Source organism: Loxodonta africana, chromosome 21 (assembly GCF_030014295.1).
Source record: "Loxodonta africana isolate mLoxAfr1 chromosome 21, mLoxAfr1.hap2, whole genome shotgun sequence".
In the NCBI taxonomy this organism is placed as follows: Eukaryota; Metazoa; Chordata; class Mammalia; order Proboscidea; family Elephantidae; genus Loxodonta; species Loxodonta africana.
This window is the reverse complement of record NC_087362.1, coordinates 44,998,484-45,012,516: the sequence shown is the minus strand read 5'-3', so window position 1 is coordinate 45,012,516 and position 14,033 is coordinate 44,998,484. Positions and strand designations below refer to the sequence as shown.

The 14,033-nt window shown below is 43.0% G+C and overlaps 1 protein-coding gene across 2 annotated transcripts; it reads left to right on the top strand.

Annotated features, from left to right (window-relative positions):
• Positions 1-1,978: 1,978 nt before the first annotated feature.
• Positions 1,979-12,197, top strand: LOC135228364 (zinc finger protein 19-like). 2 transcript variants are annotated; one of them, XM_064273806.1, is made up of 5 exons: positions 1,979-2,077; positions 3,685-3,749; positions 6,958-7,084; positions 7,590-7,703; positions 11,213-12,197. In XM_064273806.1, exons 2-5 carry the CDS (start codon positions 3,714-3,716, stop codon positions 11,974-11,976), a joined length of 1,041 nt encoding a protein of 346 aa, XP_064129876.1. In that variant the 5' UTR covers positions 1,979-2,077; positions 3,685-3,713; the 3' UTR covers positions 11,977-12,197. The 2 variants fall into 2 exon arrangements, with proteins under 2 accessions (XP_064129876.1, XP_064129877.1); XM_064273807.1 differs by lacking the exon at positions 1,979-2,077 and having other exon boundaries at positions 2,091-3,749.
• Positions 12,198-14,033: the final 1,836 nt, after the last annotated feature.

Below are 14,033 nucleotides of genomic sequence, written 5' to 3'. Positions count from 1 at the left end.
CTATAAGGGGAAGTTTTTTTAATCTTTTTTTTTCACTGCTGTATCCACAGAACAGTGCCAGGCACATAGCAGGCCCCCGGTAAATGTTTGTTGAATAAGTATTTGTTGAAGAGTTCAGAGTTTATTGAAGATGTTAGTGGCAGGACCTTCTGGGAATTTTTAAGGGCTTTTTAAGCAGCTGAGTGCATGAACTGGGACTCTATGTTAGAATAAACCAACGGTAAAAAATCATATTTTTGAGGCAACCAGAGAAAACTTATCGTGGACTTGGTATTAAGGGATATTAAGAATTATTTTTAATGGTAATATAGTTGTGTTTCCTTTAAAGCTCCTGCCTGTTAGAGATACACATGGACATACTGACAGGAGAAATTATATGATATCTGGGGTTTACTTTAAAATACTCCAGCAAAACAAAAACAATAACAACAAAATGTGTGTGTGTGTGTGTGTGTGTGTAGTAAATACAACAAGTAGGGCTTCATTGTTGAAGTTGGTGATGTGTATAAGGGGATTCATTATACTACCCTCTCTACTGTGTGATTTTTGAAATAAAGATTAGAAAATAAAAAAATAGCAACAGGCAACTCCAAAATAAGTATACACACATATGTACATGTAGATATATTTAGATAAAGAGTATGTGTGTATTTGTGAGAAAGAGACCACCAGAAGTGAGACCTCAGAGCTTTCGGTTATGCAAAGCCAAAGAACACAGGCTGACCAGACCTTAAGAAATGAAAAGCCAATTATTATGCTTCCCAGCATTTTCCATTAGGTGGTGCTCTTGCAGTCCTTATTTTATTAATACAGTATTTTTATTCACCAACCATCTGTAGTTTGTCTGCTGTGGTGGCTTGTGTGTTGCTACAATGATGGAAGCTATGCCACTAGCATTTTACATACCAGCAGGGTAATACATGGTAGACAGTTTTCAGCAGAGCTTCCAGACTAACACAGACTAGGAAGAAAGGTCTGGCAATCTACATCTGAAAAGTAGCCAATGAAAACCTTACGGATAACAACAGAACGCTGTCCAATTTGCTTGCTTTGGAAACATCATCAGGAGGGAATAATTACTGGAGGAAGACGTCACGTTTGGTGCAGCAGAGGGCCAACTATGGATTGGTACCATAGCCTCAACGATGGACTCGAAGATACTGGCGGTTATGTGGATAATGCAGGGTGGCTGGGAAATCCAAGGTTGCCATGAGTCAAGAGCTGACTCAAAGGCAGCTAAAACAATGTATTTTTATCTAAGTCCCTGGATGGTGCAAAGGGTTCAAGCTCTTGGCTGTTAACCAAAAGGCTGTAAATTCAAAGTCAATGCTGATGTGCCTTAAAGGCCTGGCATCTAATTAAAAAAAAAAATCAGCCATTAAAAACTTGATGGAGCATCAGTCTACTCTGGCATATATGGGGTCGCCATGATTTGGAACTGACTGGATGGCAAACGGTTCTTTTGGTTAACTGTGCCTTTGCCCTCTTAAATCCATTATCCGCACTGCAGTTACCATGATCCATGCATGTACAGTGAAATCTGACCCCATCCAACCCTCGTTGGATGGGGTCAGATTTCACTGTACATGAGGGGAGCAGAACCAGTTTGAGTACAGTCCAAAAAAATGGAAACCAAACCCACTGCCTCAAGTCGGTTCCAAATCATAGCCACCCTATGGGACAGGGTAGAACAGCCCCACAAAGTTTCCAAGGAGCGCCTGGTGGATTTGAACCGGCGACCTTCTGTTTAGTAACCTTAGCACTTAACCACTATGCCACCAGGGTCTATGTTCAAATGAAAGAATTCCCAACTGCTAGAGCTAATCCAGGTTGGCCTTTTGCTTTCCCAGTCCCGCCGAAGGCTGAACGGTGGTCTGCCACAGGCTTCAGATTAGGAAGGACCGAGAGAAGTATCCCGGAGTGGCCGCTTCCTCCTCGTAGGTGGTTAAAAAAAAAAAAAAAACAGCAAAAAGCGGGAGAACCAGCAACACGGTCCAGCTTCCTAGAGAGGAGACACCGAAGGGCCAATTAGGCGCGATGAGTGGTGACGCACTTCCGGAGCGCAGCGCCGGCGGAGGTGAGTGCGGGGTGGGAAAGCTTGTGTTTGCACCTCAGGTGAAGTTGGGATGGAGCTGGTGCACTGCTTCCCAGCGCTTCTGGGAGGCCGAGCCCGGGGAGCGAGCAGCGGCACCCAGGAGAGTGGGGGCGGGCGGCGGGTGGGTATCCCGCCCTTACTTGGAATTTCACTCCCCCGCTGCGACCGCCTTGAGAAATGGGGTCTGTGGATGTGGGCCGCCGCGTGAAGGTGGCCGTGTGTGACCGACGCAGCCATAGAACCTCTCGTTCACTTAGTCCGATACCTTTCGAGCACCTACTAAGTGCGGTGTTGTTCTAGGTTCCAGGGATGCAGCTGTGAATCAGACAGACCCAAGACACTTTCAGCCTAATGAGAAAGTCGTATGTTAAGTTCGATCGTTACTCTCTCCCGCACCACAACTTTAATGATGCGCTGTTGTGTTTAGGCTGAAGGCGAACCTTCGTAACGTTCGGAAGGCCTTGCATGTCGAGTGTATTGCAGCTTCTTCACTCTTGTCTGGCAGCACACTTCCCCTTAGCTCTGATACAGCCTCTTTGGCCATTTTACTTCTAGGACATGTTCTTTCAGCAAAGATTCCCCCTTGACCTAGTTAATTCCTCTACTTAAATGTCCCTCGACTAGGGCAACTCACCCTGGTTTCTGTGGCACAGCCTACCTCTTTAGGTTTTTCAGACCACTTTATGCCTCTTTCCTAGCACTTGACAAAATTGTAACCTCACAGTTGTTAAAAGAGAGAAACTGAGGCCCAAACTGAGATTCCTCTGAGTGTATAGGGGCATTCACAAAGGTCACTGACCAATGTGAAATGCATCCAAGAACAGATGGAAATAATGTAGAGACAGATAATCATAAAATCGCAGCTTCCCTCTGGGACAGGACAACTGTATAGCCATGAGGTCGTTTGAAGTTTATCTTCTGCAAAGAGTTTGACTTTAGGCAATTTCAGGTGAATGGAGGCCACAGAAACGAATGTGGCCTGATGTCAGCTAATCTCAGAAAGGAGGGCTTGATTTCAATCAGTCATGTTTAGATTAGCTGATAGTTAATTTCCTACTCCGTTTCCTCCTCTTTTTAAAAATGTCATTGTAAGTAGCCTGCACTGAGCCATTTGTTTTTTAGAAACATAATCGTCTCCCTGTATGCATACAGAATAACCGCTCAAATAAACCCTATATACTTTAACTTATTTGTGCTTTGGATGTATTTTTTAACAGTTATTTCAGTACAAGTTATAGGAGAGCAAGAATTTTTTTCCTTCAGTGTTTGAACCCCTAGTGCCAACCACATTGCCTGTCACAATATGCATCAAAAAATACTTACTGAATGAAGAGGTAAATAAATTTGTAATTCCAGTGTGACATACTTGGTATAAGGAAAGGGAAAACATGCCCAGCACATGTGATTTAATTTGGATCCTCCTGGATATTAGATATTACTTTCAAATTGAGGTCTGAAGGGTGAGCAGGAGTTGTTTAAAAAGGGGCATTTAGTAAATGATTGCTGCTGCTGTTATTGGCAGGTTTGTTGGTTCAAAGGAAAGCCTTTCATTAGGCTGGGCTCACTCTTGGTTCTCTTTGCCTCTTCAGCCCCTGCCCTTCTCTGAAAGGGAGCCCGGATGACAGCAGCTATGACCCTGAAAACCCGGCACCAGGTGAGCTGTGGATCCCTCAGGTCAGCCTTAGATCTGATTTGAAGGAAGTGGGCAATGATAGGGACGATTTTGGCAGGCCTTAGAGCCAACATAGTAGGAAGACCCCTATTAATTACTTCCATTGGGACTGGATGCTAGGGAGAGAGAGAGCTGGTGGTGAGGACCTGAGCAGGCAGAGACCCCAAGGTCCATGAAGTGGTGAATGGAGACAGCTGGAGAGAGTGTCCTGGGAATCAGAAGTGCATCTTCCTACACTCTGAGAATCTCTGCTGAGCCACAGGGTCCCCAGGTCCAGTAGTTCTTCCCAGCAGAGGGATCTGTGTGTATAAGGGACTCAGGGCGGTGATGTAGGTTATCCAGTATATAGAGGGAACAAGGTCATAAGGTTCTTGGGGGTTGAGGAAGTGAAGGCAGAGGAACAACAGGCAAAAGATAGGAAATAGGGGGTAAAAATGGTACAACCACTGTGGAAAATGGTATGGTTCTTCCTCAAAAAGCTAGAAATAAAAATACCTTATGATCCAGCAGTCCTATTCCTAGGTATATATCCAAGAGATGTAAGAGTAGGGACATGAATAGACATGTGCGTACCTATGTCCGCTGCAGCATTATTCACAATAGCAGAAAAATAGAAACAATCTAAGTGCCCATTAATGGATGAATAGATAAATTGTGGTACTTACATACAAAGGATTATTTTGCAACTATAAAGAAAAGCAAGGAGTTTGCAAAACATCTTATACATGGAAAATCTGGAGGACATTATGCTGAGTGAAGTAAGTCAATCACAGAAGAACAACTGTTGTATGGTCCCACTATAATAAAAAGTCAAGACTACATATATACACAGAAAGCGATGTTCTTTGATGGTTCCCAGGGATGGGAGGGGAAGGGAGGAGGAATCACTTGTCTTTTTTTTGAACATTTCATTGTTTAGGTGAAAGTTTAGAGAGCATATTAGTTTGCCATTCAACAATTTGTATGCAGCTTGTTTCAGGAATCACATTCTAGATAGTAGACACATGTTATTTTTGGTGATCGGAAAGGCAATACCATGGATGGGTGAAGTCTGCACAACTTGACCAAGGTAAATGAAGATGCTAAGAAGTACACAAGACAAAGGGATAATTTTGGTAAATGCCATAACATATACAATTTTGCAACAACAGTATTAACAATCAAAAAGTATGTGTATGGTTACATAGATATGTATGCATATATGTGTATGGGAGGGCATATGCGAGTAAATGCACGTGCATGTATAGTCGTATGTGTAGACGTGTGTATATATGTGTGTGTGTATATATATACATATGCACACACGTATATATTTATATATGTTTGTGTGTGTTGCATACGTATCCATATATGTAACAGAGCACATAGGGGGCACAGTCATGGAGGCTTCCTAGGCATTTCCAAACAACTTGTGGGATTGGTTTACTGGGTTAAAATGCTTAGGACCATAGTCTTGTGGGACAAGTTAGTCAATTGGTATAACATAGTTCATAAAGATAATGTTCTACATCCTGGTTTGGTGAGTAGTGTCTGGGGTCTTAAAATCTTGTAAGTCATGATCTAAGATACAAGTATTGGGCTGTACTTGTTTGGAGCAAAAGACAATGAAGGAAACCAAAGACTCAAAGAAGAAACCAGTCCATAGGACTAATAGGCCACACGAATCACACAGCTTCTTCTAACCAGAGACCAGAAGAACTAGATGGTGCCTGGCTATCAGTACCGACCGTCCTGACCGGGGACACAACGAAGGTCCCAGAGAGAATGGGACAAAAATGTAGAGTAAAATTCAAATTCCTAAAAAAAGGCCAGACCTACTGGACCAATAAAGACTAGAGGAACTCCTGGGACTATCGCCCTAAGGTACCCTTTGAACTTGGAACTGCGTCTATCTCTGGAGGTCGCCGTTCAGCCAAATAATAGATTGGCTTATAAAATAAACAGTACCACCTATGAGTAATGTGCTGCCTTAAACAATCAACTAAAAACAAACCCAGCAACTATATGAGACCAAATGGTTAACATTTATCCAAAAACAAAAATGAGACAGCGAGGAGGGGGAAGGATGCTATATCAATGAAAACAAACGGAATGAAAATGCTGACAGATTGCGAAAACTGAAACTTATGTCACGGAACATTTTCTATAAAAATTGTTAAATGGGAACCTAATTTGCAGTGTAAATTTTCACCTAAACCCAAAAACCATAGCCAGTGCCATCGAGTCGATTCCGACTCATAGCGACCCTGTAGGACGGTAGAACGGCCCCATAGAGTTTCCAAGGAGCACCTGGTGGATTCGAACTGCCAACCCTTTGGCTAGCAGCCGTAGCACTTAACCACTACGCCACGAGAGTTTCCAAATTTTCACCTAAACACAATAAAATATATATATTTTTAAATTCCATGGCAAGGAAAAAAAAAAATAGGGGCTTATACTACTTGTTCTCTGAAAAGGGGGCAGAAGTTGGGGGTTCAGGATCAAAGAGGGAAAGCATTGGTCAAAGAAGAGCACATAAATATCTTTCTTGTGAGTGAGTGCTGCTGGAGGTACTTGAGCAGAGGCAGCATAGGCCTACTGTTTTGGAGTGGGTAGGTGGCCTAAGAGGGTTCAAACATCTGATGAGGGTTGTTACAGGAGACCGAGGTCTATTTGTACAAACTATACCTCTGTTCTTAGTAGGTGGGAATGAAGATTGAGTAGAACGGCAGGTGTGGGAACACCCCAGGGCTCGGGGTCAGTGTCGGGAGCAGGATGGATGGGCTGGGCCTCCGGTCAGCAGGCAGGTCCTGAGATGGCACCAGTGAGAAGGGCAGTTGGGGGCCAACTGCTTCTAAGTGGAAGATCTGAAAGGCTAGAAGGGCATATGCAGAAATGAAGAGGCTTGCTTCAAGAAGGTGAATTCCTGAAAAACTTTCTCTGTTCCACTTTTCTATGATGTTTTCCTGCCCTTTGTAACAGTAAATCTTCTGTGCATATAGAAGCTTCTCTGATAGTGACAGGAGTTTCAGATTTTTTGATTGTAGATGTAGTCATTTGTCTAGTACTCATGTCCACATCCTTTCACCCTTTCTTCATGTCCTACTCCTCACAGGACCCTATCCCAAGCCCTCATACTATCCCCTCTGCCCCACACTCTGGCCCTGAGCCAGAGAATTGGCTCTGGGACAGCAGGAATCTGTTGTTTTAGGAGGTGGTGACCTTTGAAGACGTGGCTGTGCACTTCTCTCGGACAGAGTGGGCTGGCCTTTCTCCCACACAGAGGGCTCTGTACAGAAATGTGATGCTGGAGAATTATGGGAACTTGACTTTCCTGGGTAAGGCACTTTCTTTTTAGGACTCAAATCTGTGCTTTCTGGTTCCTTCCTTCTTTTCTTCTTACAGGCTGGGGTGTGGTGTGGTTATCCTCCACTGAATGGTGGCTCCAGGGCTGAGACTAAATGACCAGCCTCAGAGGCTGCTGAGTAGGGAGAGGTGTCAGGTTAGTTTGGTCCCAATGTAGGGAACTGGTGTTCCTGGTAAGAGCACGGCCCATTCTCTAAGAGGCTCTGCATGTGTTTCTAGTGCCAAAGACAAGTTCTCAGCTTGTTGCTACCCTCCTCATTGTCTAGAGAAGGGTGTGACCCCTTCCCTGGGTTTGCAGATGCTTTGCAGGATTTCACTGACTTTCCTACTCTTGAGTGGAAGTCACAAATATTCAGTTTCCTCTTGATCTAAATCTCTTTGGCTGTCCCCAGTGTTGAGTCCTGAGACATTTGGGTTTTCCTTCTTTTGACACTGCAAGCACAGGGCTGAAAGATGCCTTTTCTTCTCCCTTTTCAGGATACCCAGTTCCCAAGCCTTCTCTGATCTCACTTCTGGAGGGAGGGGATTTCCCTTGGGGCCTGGAGACACAGGATGATCTACCTGCAGAGCAGACCAGAGACATCTGTAAAGGTAAGCAAAATAGGCTCAGAACCTGCAACTGTAGAGCTTTCCAGAGCAGTGTATTTGAAAATGATTCATGCTGGGCAAGATTTGAATAAAATAGATGTTTTCTGCTCATGGGTAGAATTTGAAACCTTTCCCACAAATCTTAACTCTTACCAACATATTATCACCTAATACCTCCTCCGTACAGTTTGTGAATCCATTGCTCTTTCTGAGTTTTAATATGGCCTTAGTGTCCCTCCATCCTTGGATAGGAACAGTTTTTGAGTGTTTGCATGTGCCAAGCTTTGTTTAAGAAGCTCTGGAAAGAAGTCTGCACACCAATGTTCATTGCAGCACTTTTCATAATAGCCAAAAGGGGGAATCAACCAAAGTGTCCATCAACAGGTAAATGGATAAACAAAATGTGGTATATACACACAATGAAATATTACTCAGCCATACAGAGAAATGAAGTCCTGACGCATGCCACAACATGGATGAACCTTGGAAGCATGCTGAGCAAAGTAAGTCAGTTGCAAAAGAACAAATACTGTATGATCTTACTTAAATAAGCAGATATGTAGAAACCAAAGATTATTAGTGGTTGCCAGGGATAGGGAGGGGGAAAGAGGGAGTTTTTGCTTAGGGAGCAGTGAGTTTATGTTAATGATGATAGAGAAACTTGGAGAAGGGTAGCAAGAGTAGTTGCACAACTTGAAAAATGTAATCAATGTCACTGAATTATGCATGTAGAAATTTTTGAATTGGCCTATGTTGTGTATATTTTCACCATAATAATAAAAAAAGAGAAGACAGCCTGGAGGATTCTGGTTATGGAGACAGGTGTGAAGAGTTACAAAAGAGAACGTGTTAAGTGCTATTGCTGGTATATAAGCAGTGGGCTGTGGGAGCACAGCAGAAGGAGGGATTGGAGTGAGTTCAGTGGAGAAGTTTCCGATTTAGTAGATTACAGTGATTTCAGATGGGGACAAAAAAGGAAGCTAGTCTTCCCTGAGAAAGGGAATAGATGATCCAATAAATCATGAAGGATTTAGTAGGAGAATCCCCTGGAGAGCATGTTGAAAAATGGGTATCTCTGGAGGGCACTGGCAAGCTTTCTTCTGTCTTTTTTAGTAAGCTGTGCAAGAGTGAGAAGCTTAAGACTAGAAGCCAAGCAGGATTATATTTTCTTAATTTTCTCTATTTCTGTTATTAATGTCCCTTTTAATGTGGAGCACATGAAGTGGGGCTAATTCAAATTGAGTTGTACTGTAAGAATAAATCACATACTGGATTTTGAATGATTAGTATCAAAAAATGTGGATTATCCCAATACTTCTTATACTGATTACATTTTGAAATGATGATATTTTGGATATACTAAGTAAAATAAAATATATTATTAAAACTTATTTCACCATTTTCTGTTTACTTTTTCTAAATGTGGCTACCGGAATATTGTAAATTGCATGTGTGGTTTGCATTTATGGCTCACATTTTATTTCTCCTGGGCAGCCCTGCGCTACTACAGAGCATACTCATAAGCCGCCTTACTTAGCCAACCGTGGATAAACATCTTCGGTGCATCTTACTCAACCAGCCTTGTGTGGAAAGTCTAGATCACAGAGATCACAGAGCATATGGCAGACCTAAAGAGCTCTGTCCTAGTGAACTCACTGCAGGGAACAGGAAATGAGAAAACAGGCAAACAGACTTGGGGCAGGAGCAATGACCCTTACCATAGTGACTTTGCCACTAGTGACAGAGGCCCATAATTGCTGCGTTTTACAAATATTAATTTGACAAAATATATGGCTTGATTGGACTGAGGGGGAAATGAAAGCATAAAAACCTGTTTTATATATATATATTTTTTAATTTTTTTGTGCTTTAGATGAAAGTTTACAGAACAAATTAGTTTCTCCTTCAAAAATTTATACATAAATTGTTTTGCGACATTGGTTGCAATTCCTGCCATGTGTCAGCACTCTCCCTCTTTCCCTTTATATTCCAGGCTCCCTGTGTCCATTCATCTAGTTTTCCTGTCCCTTCCTGCATTCTCCTCTTTGCTTTTGGGCAGGTATTGTCCATTTGGTCTCATATACTTGATTGAACTAAGGACCAAGATCCTTACGTGTGTTGTTGTTTTAGAGGCCTGTCTAATCTTTGGCTGAAAGGTGGACTTTTAGATTGGCTTCAGTTCTGACTGAGCAGGGTGTCTGGGGGCCATAGTCTCGGGAATTCCTTCATTCTCTGTCAGACCAGTAAGGCTGGCCTTTTTTTGTGAAGTTGAATTTTGTTCTACATTTTTCTCCCATTCTGTCTGGGACCCTCTATTGTAAAACTTATTACATTGTTGTTATACTGCAGTTAGTAACTTTGAGGCCTCCACTAGGGTAATGACAGGGTAACATAGGGACGGAAAGGATCGTGAGGAGTGTGTGGTAGCACTGACAAAGCTTAGCAGTGGAAACGAGTCAGATAACATAAGGAAGTCATGGTATAAGAATAGCTTTTATGATGAAGATGACACAATAGATTTATCACATGAAGTTTGAGGGTTCTTTGGGACACACCTATCTGGGTTTAGCAGGCTGTTGAGAATGCAGGTCTGTAACATGGGGATGAGGTTAGGCCTGGAATTGGACAAGCTGTCAGAAAGTCTGGAAACAGGCAAATATACGTAATGGTGTCAAGGACACCTTCAGTCTATTTAAAAAATATATTTTTATCTGGGTTTCCAGATTTTATGGCCACCCTGTATATATGGGAGTCTTCTATGTCAGTAGTTCTCAACCAAGGGTGATTTTGCCCCCTAGGCACATTTGGCAATGTCTGGAGACATTTTTGGTTGTTTAAAACTGGGCCGGGGAGTAATGCTGCTTCAGCAGGGATGCTACTAAACATCCTACAATACGCAGGACACTTGTCTACAGCTAAGACTTATCTGGCCCCAAATGTCAGTGGTGCTGAGGTTGAGCAACCCTGCTCTATATAAAGGTCTCATGTAGCTGAAATTGCCCCAGAATAGAGTTGTTTCAGCACTTCCTCTCTGCTCTCCCACAACCCAGTGCCTTCAATGCTTAGTGTCTCAAGTCTTTTGGAAAATCTGTAGGATGTGGAATCTAAACAGACAAACAAAAGAACAGCATGTTCATTGCTCTTACCTCCTGATAACTTTTATTTTTGCCAGTGCCAGTGTTTCCTCTTGTTCTTAGATCCTGTGTCCCTTCTTCCGAAAGCATTTTCAAGCACTTAAGTACTAAGAAGTCACAAGTTACTAGGTATATATTAGGCATACATAGGAAGTAATCATCTGTGTTGAAAGTAGAGTGACCTGGGGTTCAAAATCTAGTTTCCTGTTCCACCTCTACCACTTTCTGCCTCTGTGATATTTGGCACTTTGATTTCAATAGCTTCCTATTTCTGGCAGGCTACCATGGAGATTGGAAAAGTAATCTCTAAAGCCCAATGCTCTATTGTTTCTAGTGTAATTCTCAGGTGACGTTTGTGGTTTCTCTTTCTCATGTCAGACGCTGAAATCAACATTGACAATGAGTCCACATCAACACAGGGAATCTCTGGAGAGAAAGACATGATATCATGTGGGCTGCAGAAGAGTGTTCCTCAGGGAACTGACCTTCCGGAAACATGTGAAGTGGAGAGGCATCAGGAAATCCCCACAGTGAAAAGTATTAGAGGAAAGTTTGGGAGAATCCACTGTGCAGGGAAACCCTTCAGATGTGACGAGTGCGGGAGATGCTTCAGCTCTTTTTCTTACTATGTTAGACACCAGAGAGTCCACACTGGGGAGAAACCCTATCCGTGTGAAGAATGTGGGAAATCCTTTAATGAGAGTTCTTCATTAATTCGTCATCAGAGAATCCACACCGGAGAGAAACCTTATCAGTGTGAGGAGTGCGGGAGAGCCTTTAATAATAGTGCAAGTCTGATCAGGCATCAGAGAATCCACAGTGGGGACAGACCCTATCACTGTAAAGAGTGTGGAAATGGCTTCCCCAGTAGTTCTGAGTTGGTTAGACATCAGCGAATCCACACGGGGGAGAAACCCTATAAGTGTAATGAGTGTGGAAAAGCTTTCACTGTTAAATCAACATTAAGTCGGCATCAGAGAATCCACAGTGGAGAGAAACCCTATGAATGTAGCAAGTGTGGGGAAACCTTTAGGACTTCCTCCCAGCTGTGTCATCATGAGCATGTGTACCCTGGAGAGAAGCCTGTGTTGGACCTTGGTTCGTTTGACCTCCCAGCATTTTTTACTCCTTTTTCATGGTAATACTGCCCTACTCTGTTTTTTTTTAATATATCTATCACACAAGTTTTGCGAATTCAACTTTTTACAGGTGTACAACTTATTGACAGCAATTAGAATAACCAGCTGTGCAACTCTACCCTTAATCAGTATGATATTTCCATCACCTTTAGACCATTAGTCCCCTTTTCCCCTTCCTCCTGCCCCTGGTAACCACTAATAAACTTTGTTGTCTATACAATTGCCTTTTCTTGTCTTTTTATATAAGTGAGGTCATACAGTCTTTGTCCACTTGGAATCGACTTATTTCACTCAGCATGTCTTTCAGCTCTGTCCATATTGTAGCATGTATATCAAATCTTAATTTCTCCTACTGGCTGAGAAGCAGTCCCTTGTATGTGCGTACCACATCGCCCTTCTCTTTTGGGAAGCCACCCTGCCCAAATTTAACAGTTCATGTCAGTTTAGGTGGGGCTCTATTCCCCACTGCATGGTGGGACATACGGCCTAGACTGGTCCATCTACACTGTTCCCTCTGCCTAGCCACAATGATGGTGACCTAAGCTTGTCCAGCCAAAATGGATCCTACCAAAACCAAACCCATTGCCATCGAGTTGATTGTGACTCATAGCAACCCTATAGGATAGAGTAGATCTGCCCCAGATGGTTTCCAAGGCTGTAAATCTTTATGGAAGCAGACTGCTATGTCTTTCTCCTGCGGAGCAGTTGGTGGGTTCAAACTGCTGACCTTTCGGTTAGCAGCTAAGTGCTTAACCACTGCACCACCAAAAAAACAAAAAACCCAAACCTGTTGCCTTCAAGTCTATTCTCAAGATGGATCCTAGGACCATATAAACCCTACCAGGAAGTAACATGCCTTTCTGCTAGACTTGGATGTTAGGCTTGATCCACATGAAGGATGGGAATGAAGCCAATCCTGCAGATGACAGACTGAGATGGAAAGAACTAAACACTACCTCTGGATTTTTCAATAACATGAATCAGTAAATTTTCTTTTTTTGCTTAAGTAGTTTTGATTTGGATTTTCGGAGGCATTTTAATGTCTCAAATGTTTCAGAGCTTTCAGAGGTAACATAAACCTGATTTGGCATCATTGAGTCCATTCTATAAAGAAACCTTTCATATGTGTGATGTGTCAGAAAGGATGTAGCAATGATTTTGATGGTTCACACGGTTAAACCCTTAAGTATTGTGGGAAAGCCATTGACACCCAATGAAGCCAAGTCAATGTGCAGGTATCCCAAGTAGGTGGAAGTTACAATTTAAGTTCTGTAATGGAAATTTCAAGTTGTTATAAAACTAAATATCAGTGACTATTCTGTAGAGAAGAACCCAGTGAGTTCGAGGGACATTTCAGGGGCAATCAAGAAAAAGATGACCATGAGGTGGTGGTAGTGCATGATGAGCCCAAAGCGAGGGGCAGTACTTGGACAGGTTTGTGTGTGAGGGAAGTCCCTCACTGCATAGGGCCTTTCAAAGGCAACATGTGGGGAGTAGGAGGGGCACCACTCAGAAGGGGAGAAGAGCAAGGGAACTTCTTGGGGAGAGAGGGACTGAAGAGCAGTCTTAGGTGTCTAGGTGATACCAGTCAGCAGCACCATGGAGAGCTGTGGGTCAAGAGAGCTCCAAAGGGCAGCAGTAGCAGCTTGGGGCCTTTTATGGCCCTGGGATTTATCTTACCCATGTTTTTTTTATGGCTAGCAGGGAAACCCTAGTGGCGTAGTAGTTAAGTGCTACGGCTGCTAACCAAAAGGTCAGCAGTTTGAATACACCAGGCACTCCTTGGAAACTCTATGGGGGCAGTTCTACTCCGTCCTATGGGGTTGCTAAGACTCGGAATCGACTCAATGGCAGCAGGTTTGGTTTTTTGGTTTGGTTGGCTAGCAGGTGTTGAGTGTAGTTTCATGGGGTATGGAAAGCAGGCAGACTCTAAATGGCTAAAAATGTGCTAATGTGGGCTATTTTAAAAGCAATTGGATGTGTAAAAATTGGAGCTTGGCACTGACGGGCTTTTGAACTAATAGGTCCCAGCCTTCTGTGAAGAAATGAACAACATAGGG